General features: G+C 37.9%; 1 protein-coding gene across 1 annotated transcript in view; it reads left to right on the forward strand.

The window, feature by feature from the left end:
• MUSK (muscle, skeletal, receptor tyrosine kinase) overlaps positions 1 to 12,204 on the forward strand; it is a 66,529-nt gene that overhangs the window by 12,455 nt on the left and 41,870 nt on the right. Inside the window, exons 4-5 of the mRNA XM_006771174.2 lie at positions 336 to 463; positions 1,692 to 1,833. Of these exons, the coding sequence (XP_006771237.1) occupies positions 336 to 463; positions 1,692 to 1,833 (270 nt within the window). The remainder of the gene's footprint in view (positions 1 to 335; positions 464 to 1,691; positions 1,834 to 12,204) is intronic.

Here is a 12,204-nt window from a genome sequence, read left to right on the forward strand (position 1 = left end):
TCCCCTTTTTCTCCCATTGGCCCCTCATAGCCTGCCCACACCCTCTGCCCCAGGCCTTCAGCATCCTATTGTCTGTGTCCGTGGGTTATGCATATATGCATACAAGTTCTTTGGTTTCATCTACTGATTTTAACATTTGGAATAGGTGGTAAATAGAGCTTCCCATAACTAGAGGTTCAGAACTTAGACAAGTTCAAGTTCAAAACACAACCTTGAGACAGTTAATTCCACACCTCTTGTTCCTGCCATCAAACACCACCCTAAAGGCAAGTCTCTTAGTCCCTGTACTCTCCATTTTCTTGCCTTGTTAATTTTGAATGTTTGTTTCCCTTTAGAACCAAGAATAACCCGTCCTCCCATAAATGTAAAAATAATAGAAGGATTAAAGGCAGTTCTACCATGTACTACAATGGGCAATCCCAAACCATCGGTGTCATGGATTAAAGGAGATAGTGCTCTCAGGGTAAGTGATTATTATGTTAAAGCATGTATATAAACATATTTTCAAACACAACAATCCATAGCAAACTCCGTTACAAACTTACAAACTTTGATTATAACATTTTTTCCACATACAGCATTTTAACCAAAATTAAACATATCTGTTCCTTTATATGCAAATTTTAAGGCAATCCAGCTGGGGCTGGCTAGGGAAAAATGAGATGGGTACCTATAGTGTCAGGGAGGAAAAAGGAGGCAAAGCAAAAGCAAAGCTAGAGGCTTTTTTGCTGGTTGGTTGAACATTTATTTTTCAACACTGGATCACAGAGACTTACAAAATAAAAAAGATGGAACTAAAATCCAAGCTTTAGACCTGACGAACAGTTTCTGGGAGGAGAGAGAGAAATGAGGTTTGGGAGAAAAGGAATGAGAACACTCTGGAGTGGAGTTAGAGCATGAAGACTCAAGTCTGGTGAACGAGCAAACACCTTGACAAATACCCCAATCACAAAGAGTAGTCAAAAGTTATTAGTCAAAAGTTATTATTCGCATGCTTACATGGTACTGCTTTTGTATCATATCTTATACCAACATAATAGAATATCCCATAGGGGATCCATATATATGTCAAATAATTCAATATCAAATTAATTAGCTTTTTTAGAATTTAAAATAAAACACAAAATGTTAAATATTTTGTGGTAATCTATATATGCTCCTCTGGCTTTCCTTCTGCTATAAATACTGGTGCATTTCCAACAATAAAAGCAAGGTGTGGTTCTATATATGTTACTGAATTTAGAGTCCTAGAAAAGAAGATAAAATAATATTTTAACTTCAAAAACCAATTTTTGCATTATTTGTAGAACTTACCATTTTTTTCAAAGGACCTATATATATTCCCATAAGGATACTACATAGAGTGTTCAGTAAATAAGGTAGTAAAAAGCAATGCTTTTAATCAAAAAGACTTGGGTATGGTTTTTAGGAAATCAAATAAGCCTTGGTATAATTGTGTGATGAAAGAAAATAAAAATAAACTAATCTTATGGGATGATGATAAGGTTAATTTAGGTAATCTTATACTATCTCATTTGCTATCAAATATTATACAGTGTAAGTGCCAAATACAAATGTTCAAAATGATATTCTTGATTATAACAGTGATGAAAATAACTTGATGAAATGTGGCAAATGTGTCCTTGATAGAGCCATGGGCCTTTTAAAATTCATGTCCTTATCCCTGGCAGGAAAATTCCCGCATTGCAGTTCTTGAATCTGGGAGTTTAAGGATTCATAATGTGCAAAAGGAAGATGCAGGACATTATCGATGTGTGGCAAAAAACAGCCTCGGGACGGCATATTCCAAATTGGTGAAGCTGGAAGTTGAGGGTAAGGAGCTGCATTCCTCCCCCTGAGTGTTATCATGAGGCCTCAAGTTCTGCTGTGAAGGCTCTATTGTATGTAGCTGGCAAAAGTAGAGGTGTAGGTAGTTCAGTTCCCTCAACTGTTCCAGATATTAGACTCTAAGATCAAGACTGTGAAAGGAATAACTAAAAAAAGAAAGAAAATTTCACTGGAATAATAGGTCATATTCCAACTATTGCCTACAATCACAGGTAATTTTGACCAAAACAAATTAAATTCACTATGACACTAAAACTAAAGGACACTGCTTTGGAATGTCTGACTGGCATGGACAAGTCTTCCTAGTTAATAAATTTGAAGACATTTGATCTTTTGCAGTATGTAGACATGACTTTGAAAATGTTACCAAAAAAAAATACTGTTTTTTTTTCAAATTGTATTGTTACAAAGCATTGAAAAAAAGTACTCAGAACGTATAAGCCAAAACAGTCCTACTTCTAGGAGATACATTGTTAAAGTATTTTTTCATATTTAAAATGTTCTATAATCAACTAATTCAACAACTCTCTGTCAAAGTTCTTCACTGAGAAATCAGAATTCACATAGGGCTAGATGTTTTACCCATTTGGTCATTGAATCCTTCTTGACCTAAAATTACAGCACATGTTGCTTAAAAATAGAAGCCACCAGCACATCTGTGGTAGGTGAGTGAAGTGAATACAAAATCCTTCCCAGCTCTTCCTGTTACAAGCTATTGAACTGACCTCTCTGGTTCCCAGTTTTCTCATTTGTACAGTGGAGTTTGTTGTATTCAGTGAGGCATTGATAATATTTATCATGTGTGGCCTTTTGTAAACAGTAAATATTGACTAAGAATCATCACCTATTTTTCTGCTTTTTTCTTATCTGATTGATACAGTAACTGAACTATCATATCCTTGGTACAATTATATTCCAGTTCAATTAGGGATGACGTTTAGGATTCCCCACAGCTTACTTTGATTTCATCCTACCCTTAATCCAAAATTTAATCATTCCTACATCTCCTCCTTCTCAATCATATAGTTTGAAATTATTAGCTCCTTTAAGATTTTTATTTCCCAGCTAGATCTTCCTCTCACAGTTCTAGTGATCTCACTTCCCACATTTACTTCTACTTGAGATAACATGTTTATTATGTTATTGCATCAACTGCTCATACAATTTCTGTGAATTCCTCATGAAAATAAATGCAGTTGTTGAGAATAGTGACTGTCAGATATAAAAAAGGATGTATTTGCAGCCTAGTTGCTATAATTTAATATATCCTAAATCATCAATGCTAATAAAGCTCAGTATGCAACAATCAGTTGATGTTAATTATACAGTGAAAAATAAGCATACAAACACATTCAGTTGCACACTTTGACACACTGAATATCTGCCTGGATTCAGTGTTTGCTTGAACTATATGTGTAATGATGCAGATTAATGTTATCCATTTGTATACACTATCATAAAGATTTTCCTCACCAATATATAAACTTCTACATTATAATATACTAGAGGCCCAGTGCACCAATTCATGCACGGGTGGGGTCCGGCCAGCCTTCCCTGATCGGGGCCCATCAGGGCCAGGCCAGCTTAGGGGAGGGGCCTCAGGAGGTTGGCTGGAGGGCCCCAACCCCTATTGGGCCAGTTGGCTGGCTGCAGTGTGTGTCATAGCGACCATTCTGGTCATTCTGATCGCTTGGCTTTTATATATATATACATGATATTATTTTTTAGGTCACTGTCTTCATAGATATTGAAATGATTTACTTTGACTTTGGCTAGAGAAAATTATTAAAAATCTCAGTTTTTGGAGTTCAATTACACCATTTAATCCTACCTTGCCATTTAATTTTGTATCATGCTTATCATTAAAACTGAATACTCTTTTCTTTCTTCCTAACATTTAAATGATCATGCTCATTTCTTTAACAGTTAATATATGCTGGAGGTTTTCTTAAACTTGCTAGTATTGAGAGTTGATCACATTATTTAAAGTTACTCTAACAGTAGGCAAAATGATCATTTTATCACACGTCTAATTTCTACTCCATCCTAGTCCCTATCCAAATAGCCGATATACATGAAAATTTGTGACATGCTTAGCAAAGTTGCTGGTACATAATAAGCATTTATTAATGGCATTGACTATAATTAGTACATAAAAATTATAGCAAATCTGTTTTGGTTCTTGAAGATCTGAAAAGTTGGCTTCCACTTAAAGAAATAGTTGAGGCATTTCCACAAGATATAATGCAACATGATCTATTTAAAGGAAGGACCAATTCAGCCAACTACTCAGAACAGGTGAAAATACAACTGAGAAGAATCTCAAAAGTGCCTGCAAATACCTCCTAGGTTGGCAATGGTGAGGGCCGAAGATGAATCTGGGCCATGGTCAGTCAGGGCAGATGAGCATTTGCTAATGTTGTGTCATTAACTCTGAAAATTAGTTCGAGCAAATTAGAAGGAGAACTCCACAGTGCCATTGGATTCTGAGCTACACTTATTCCAAGTGAGTCGGAAAAGATAGGGCTTTGTTCACCATTGCTAGCTTCTAATGAGGATATGCAGGCCAGGCCGTGGATTTGGTACAGTGTGTTCACTAGATCCTAGGTGCCTTAACAAAAAAAGTAACACCCTTCAACATAGAAGCAAAGCTCCCTTTCTGGATTGCCATCCTCAGTCGGTGTGTCTCTGGAATGGCAAGACAAAGATAGTCTACCCTCCCGTCTTATCTTACAAGGTTCAGACCATGACATGCAAAATTACTGATGGAACTCTACCTCAAGCATGGTCAAACATGGATGTTTTTCTAAAAGGAGAGGCAATGGGATGTCTAACACTTAAAAATACTAAATGCCTTATGTGGATTATTTTATTTAATCCACACTAATGGTCTGTGACAAAGGTTTATCATTGTGCTATTTTAGGAAACTGAGGAACAGAGAGGATAACGAACTCAAGGCTGCACAGATAGAAGTGTCTAAGAAACTAAGTAATGTTGAATGCTGTCTGTTCCATTAAAGAACAACATAAACATGTGTGAGACTGTCCAGAATAGTGTCAGAAGGGGGATTACGGAAGAAGCTAGAATTCTGTAAATAATGGAGACTAGAAATTTTTTTTAAAAAGAGAGACAGTGGGTATAGATAAAGTTTTCAATAAATTAAGCAGCAAAAAGGACAGAGTCAAAAAATGAGCAGTAGCTGGAGGCATACAGTGTTGGTTTGCAAAATTTCTCTTTTTAAAAGATAAAAAATGTTAAACTATTAATGAGAAGGAGTCTAGAGAGAAGGAAATTTTGAACATACGAGAGAGAGGGAAGATTCAAAGGAATATTGGTGGTGCTTGAGAAGGCAAAAGGTATGTATTCAGGGGACAAGTGATGTGATGAACTTTATACAGAGGGTGACCACATGTCCCAGTTTTCCCAGGACGTTCTGGCTTACACCTGTTGTCCTGGAATAATTATTAATAGAGTCTATTACTTTCAAAAGTATCCAGGCTTTAACAATAAATTATATGATCACTGTGCTTAGTCAGGAAGAGAAAGTTCCTTCCTTGTAATAGGAAGAAAAGAAAAAGCGGTGTATTCCAACATAAATGAGTTAATGTGTTTGGTGGATAGAATTTGAGAACGCTCTGTTCTGATGGTCTCTATTTCCTGTAGGAAGTAGAAAGTAAGTTTATCTTCTGAAAATACTTCTATAAAGGGGGGCAGAGGGATGAGGAGAGTAGAAGGGTTTAAAATAGCTGTGGAGAATGGGAGAGATGACTCACAAGGGAAACCGGGATTCCTGGGTGACATTAAGTGGAGAATGGGACGTGAATATAGAGTGGGAGTTTTTATTGTTGGTTGGGGGTGTTTTTGCCTAGTTGTAGGTTATTTCCTCAGCTTTGCTCAGCATTATAGGTATAAGTTCAGACAAAGTAGAAAGCCAAATCCAGGGCAAGAATCAAGCATTGGAGTTTTGCCGGGAAGGAAAGAAAATAGGGCAAAGGATTTGAGAATATTACAAGAGAATAATCAAAGCGATGAATCATGCAGTCTTTATGTACCAGTTAACACAAACTTCGGATTAAACACTTACAGCTCCAGCAATTTGACAGACAGAATAATATGAACATTTTATGACTATAAACACCCAGAAATTCTGAGTTGGTTGTACAACTCACAAGAATAAAATGTAAATCTTCAAAGGTCAGGAATGAGTAGGAATTTTTAAAACAGAGCCATACACTCATGAGCTGGTTCTGCATTGTCCTGGAGGTAATGAGAGATGATGTGCCCATCTTTACAACCTGCATTCAGACAAATCCTGTTTTGGGTACACTCGTGCACTGCTGGTGGGAATGCAGACTGGTGCAGCCACCATGAAAGACAGTATGGAGTTTCCTCAAAAAGTTAAAAATGGAACTCCCATTTGACCCAGTGATCCCACTTCTAGAAATATATCCCAAGAAACCAGAAACACCAATCAGAAAGGATATATGCATTCCTATGTTCATAGCAGCACAATTCACCATAGCGAAGATCTGGAAACAGCGTAAGTGCCCATCAGCAGATGAGTGGATTAGAAAACTGTGGTACATCTACACAATGGAATACTATGCTGCTATAAAAAAGAAGGAATTCTTACCATTTGCAACAGCATGGATGGAACTGGAAAGCATTATGCTAAGTGAAATAAGCCAGTCAATGAAATAAAAATACCACATGATCTCACTCATTTATGGATAATAAAGACCATTATAAACTGATGAACAAAAATAGATACAGAGGCAGAGCAGCATCGAACAGACTGTCAAACTACAGCAGAAAGGTTGGGGAGGGTTGGGGGGTGTGAGGTAAGAGATCAACCGAAGGACTTGTATGTATGCATGTAAGCATAACCAATGGACACAGACACTGGGAGGTAGGGGAGGCCAGGGGAATGTTGGCGAGGGGGGAGGAGACATATGTAATACTTTTTGTAATACTTTAAGCAATAAAACAAAATTAAAAAAATAAAAATAAAAAATAAATAAAAAACTGGTGAAGTGTAGAGTACATGTAATCCAAATTAAAATAGATGGATGTTGGAATGTCTTGGGTTCCTGTGGATTGCATTTTCTATTACAACCTTATTTACCCTTGGAGCTTTAAGTCATTAAGACAAAAAAATTGGGCAAAGTTGAAGCTGGAACCAAGGGAGGGTTCTCGGTCAGCAATACTCGTGGGAAGAGGTGGCTTAAGATCAGTACAAAGCTGAGAGCCCCAGAAGCAGAACAAGAACAAGAACAGGGCCCTTCTAGGCAGAGGGTTATTGTAGGCTTTCCTGCCGTTTAAACAACTTCTCAAAGCAGAACCCTGTGTCAACACTTGGGGGAGACATTACTGGGGAGTGAGGATGGAAGGACAGCCATTTGGCAAATTTAAGTGGCCTCAAAGCATGAGTGCCCATCACTTATCCGGGCACTTGAGTCTGTCCGTCTACTGCTGTGAAAGGCTTCACCACATACTCTTACGGCTGACCAGTTCGATTGAAGGCATTTTTAAAAAGAATTTTTGCAAACACATGCAATGTATAAGACAGTAAGTAGAGTTCCAAAAGACCAAAATAAATCATATAGATATATTACACATACACACACACATATGTGAAAATGTTCATAAATATAAGAGATCAGGACTAATTTCAGAAATATTAGACTTCGGCTGTCTTCTTTCCTAGAGATGTGATTTCCTTATTGCATCTAGAGAAGTGGAAGCAATCATGTAATGTTTACACATTTGATTTGCTTTTTTCTTTGTTTATGCTGCAGCTCTTAATATGACAAATGCCACAGAGAGAGGTATTTAAAACCCCAGTGTGTGCTGTGCTCTCGGTGATTGCAATTTTAATAAAATTTGCAGTGGTCCTGTTCCCGGCATCGATTCTACTTTTTGATGCCACTAACAGGTTTGATTTGTTGTCATGAGTACCCTGTGTATTTAAAATCCAAACAAACAAAGAAAAAAAGAAGCACAAACCTTTGATATCCCTGGGGGTTATCAAGGGGAAAATTAAATCTGCATGATTAATAGGGTGCATGCTCTAAAAGAAGAGTTTGACCCATGCATTCTGATTTTAGAGGGTATTATGTTGCATTCTCATCTAAGTAGTTCTCTAGTGCTTTTAAGAAACAGTGGTAAAGTGGTCCTTCGGTTGAAGAGTTGTTAGTAAAGGCCTCTAAGGAAAAAAAAGTTGTATCATTATTTTAGGACTGAAAACACAATAGTTCAAATTAAGGACGAGTTAGGCCCTCTTTAATGCAGGTTTAAAGAAAAATGTGTTTCAAAAATTTGTTTTAAATTGTTTAATATAATTGAAATGTTTAATATAATGTTCACATTATATTATTTGAAATGAGAAACTATCTGAAATATGCATATTCTAATTAGGCAAGCTTTTTAAAAATATATTTTTATTGATTTCAGAGAGGAAGGAAGAGGGAGAGAGAGATAGAAACATCAATGATGCGAGAGAATCATTGACTGGCTGCCTCCTGCACGCCCCCCACTGGGGACCGAGCCCACAACTCGGGCATGTGCCCTTGACCGGAATAGAACCTGGGACCCTTCAGTCTGCAGGCTGATGCTCTATCCACCGAGCCAAACCGGCAAGCTTTTTATTTCCACTTTTTCGGTATTAAAATAAGATGCACAAGTGTAAACATTCACCAAAGAGAAAGTGCTCTTTGTCTTTTTATGCATTAACTCATCCAACAAAGATTCATGGAGTGATTTTGCAGGAAGTGTGCAAGACAAAGAAGGCAAGGCCTTCTCCAGGCTTCATTTCAAAATGTAACGATTTCAATCATGCAAAGATATCCCCGAAAGCTATTAGAACTCTATGGCAAAATGGAATTTGAGTAATACTGCACTCAGTTATTTACTTCAGAAATGACTTTCAAATTTTAATTAGTATATTCATTTGCATGAATACAAGTTTTCCTGAATATATAAGGCATAATTTTTGGAGGAAGTATAATGCACTGGATAACATGGACTCTAAACTCTTCAGAACATTGCCTGGGTTCCAGCGTCTAGAGCAACCGTGGGCAAACTACGGCCCACGGGCCGGATCCGGCCCATTTGAAATGAATAAAACTATTGAAAAAAAAAGACCGTACCCTTTTATGTAATGATGTTTACTTTGAATTTATATTAGTTCACACAAACACTCCATCCATGCTTTTGTTCCGGCCCTCCGGTCCAGTTTAAGAACCCATTGTGGCCCTCGAGTCAAAAAGTTTGCCCACCCCTGGACTAGAGTAAACTAAGTTCAAATCCTGGCTCCACTACTTGCAACCTGTGTAACTTCAGGTAGTTTACTCAGTCTCTGTGCCTCAGTTTCCCCACATGTAAAAACGAGTTTAATAATACTGTAACTCAAAGTTATGGAAGGATAAACTTATATATTTAAAGCTCTCATAAGAATTCTTGGCAGAGAATTATGATTCAAATAATAGTTATTCTCAATGTTAGTTCTATGGCTAATATAACTTCTGTGCAACAAAAGGAATATTTAAACACTTGTGAAGACAATTATAGTTCTTTAGCCTGCGTGTCATCTTTATCTTTGAGACAAAAGTATTATAAAGTTCAATGGCAAAAACAAAAATTTCATTTAAAGTAGAGTTAAGTCCAGCTGGAGTGGCTCAGTGGTTGAGCATTGACCTATGAGCCAGGAGGTCATGGTTTGATTCCCAGTCAGGGCACATGCCCAGGTTGCGGGCTCCATCCCCAGTGGGGAATGTGCAGGAGGCAGCCAATCAATGATTCTCTTTCATCATTGATGTTTTTCTCTCTCTCCCTCTCCCATCCTCTCTGAAATCAATAAAAATGTACTAAAAACATAAAGTAGAGTTGGTTTTTATTAACCTTGGTCCTGTCAGAAGAATAGCAGACTTCAAATCTGGAATGGGCCCTAGACGTCACATAACTCAATCCTTTACTTTGCAGATAAGGAGACTTAAGACCAGAAATATCATTACTTTGCTCAAGTTACAAGGGGCTTGGATGTCCTGATTCCAATGCCAAGATATCTTCCATTAACCCATCCCCATCTTTCTTTTCTCTATGTTTATGCTGTGTAGATCAGTATTCTGGAGCGTTCGCATGCTTTAGCATCGGATAAACCTGGGTGTTAATCCTGTTTCTGCCACTTACTAGTTATGCGAGTTGGATAATTTACTTAACCTCTGCAAGCCTATTTCCTCATTTATAAAATGGAGGCATATCACTTAGAGCATAGAGTTCTTAAACTATCCAGTTCCTACCTGGTAGCTCTTTTGATACACATTGGCTGTTGTCAGTATTGTCGTCTGTTGTGTATATTGTTTAAGAGCTGGAGGACTTCTACCCAGAGAATTTTGCTGGTTAGGCTTCTCAAATTTCATAAACAGAATGTCAACATTACCAACTGCATCTCTTACTTCCAAAGAACATAAATCTACCCTCAAGCATCAATGCTTTGTACCTGCATACTCGGTACTTGTTAGAGATTATAACTTTGCCTTGGCCCCACTGTGACAAGTGATCTAAGAAGCTGTGTGAAGATGTGCCTTTGCTGGAAAACTGCAAAGGGGCTGTTTAGAGCTAACTTGTCCAATAAACAAACAAACAAAGAGTATAACAAAAAAGTGAAGGTGACCTTAGTGCACATCCTGAATTACACCATGTTACTCACCACATAAATAGCTATTTGGCAAAAATCTGGTTGAAAATATTGTTCATCCCATCACTCATTGCTCTGAAGTAAATCTCTAGTGAGAATTTGCTTTTAAAAATTTAGTGCCTTGGGGCAGGGGGAGCGGGGAAATGGTCTCTTTTGAGAAACTGGCATTTTACTTTACTTCCTGTAATGAGGACTGTTTGTTTTCTTTTGCATCATTTTTTGCCTTAGCTGGCATGTATCTCAGAATCCAATTTGAAGCTTAGTCATAGTATGCTACAGGAAACCAACCAGAAGTCTCCTTTTCCCTGATGCTCATGTGTTAATTTCTTTTTGGTATACTCACTTCAAAACTTCTATGGGAAGAGGTAGAATTAACAAAGTTGATGGATTAATGGAACTTTTCCTTCAAGGTAGTAGTTCTGAAACATCAGTGCAGATCTTCCTAGAAGGCATAGCTCCAGGATGCATTCCCCAGAGCTTCGGATCTGATAGGTCTATGTTAAATCCTTTTAACAATTTCCTAAGATCCTTATGCAGGTAGCCTATGAACCACATTTTGAGAAACACTAATTTAAGGATTTCTACTTGGAATGTCTTTATTCAGTTGGAGCTTAAAAATTTAAGGAGAAAATTAGCTTATCCATAATTAGTAGGATAAATGTTAGGATAGCTACAAATTTATTCATTTGTTGAGTACCTACTATATTCCATGTAATGAGTTAATTCCTAAGGATATAGAGATAAGTAGTGGGTTATTTAGTAAGGAAGATAGACATGCAAGAAAGTAATTACAATAATTAAAGTTTAATATATTTGCAATGATATAAGTTTGTATAGGATACACACACACAGGACAAGGGAGATAGTGAGAGGTCAGGGGAAGCTTCAGAGATGTGAGGTGCAACGGGGCTTTGATTGATGAATTGCAACCAGCTCACGGTACAGATCCCGTCACAATGAGGAGGGAAAATGCAGGTTTATCATGCAAGCACAGGCTAACACTGACTCATAACCAGGGAGTAAAAGGACTACAGAGTTTGGGAGAGGATCTATTAGTGGTGTTAAAAAAATCAGAGTGAGTTGCAATTTGACTCACAGATTGACACTGAGATTATACTCTACTAGAGGCCCGATGTACGAAAATTCGTGCAAGAGTAAGCCTTCCTTCCCCCGACTGCCTGCACTGGCTTCCCTCTGGCACCTGGGACCCAGGCTGCTTCCCTCCTCCACCTGCTAGCAGGCACCCGGGACCCACACTGGCTTCTCTCCGGCCCCGGTTTTGTCCGGAAGGACGTCCGAAATGAGGTCCGGAAGATGTCAGGTCTAATTAGCATATTATCCTTTTATTATTATAATAAATGTTGGTTTTTAATTAATGTTAGCTTCTTTGACTGCAGTCACAACTCAAGTATCTTCCATTTCATGAGAGCAAGAACAAAATGTTATTTGAAAATAAACTGGCCGGTTTGGCTCAGTGGATAGAGTGTCAGCCTGGGGACTGAAGGGTCCTGGGTTCGATTCCAGTCAGGGGCATGTACTTTGGTTGCAAGCACATCCCCAGTGCGGGGTGTGCTGGAGGCAGCTGATCAATGTTTCTCTCTCATCGATGTTTCTAACTCTCTATCCCTCTCCTTTCCTCTCTGTAAAAACTCAATAAAAT

Source organism: Myotis davidii, unplaced genomic scaffold (genome assembly GCF_000327345.1).
Source record: "Myotis davidii unplaced genomic scaffold, ASM32734v1 scaffold64, whole genome shotgun sequence".
Classification (NCBI taxonomy): domain Eukaryota; kingdom Metazoa; phylum Chordata; class Mammalia; order Chiroptera; family Vespertilionidae; genus Myotis; species Myotis davidii.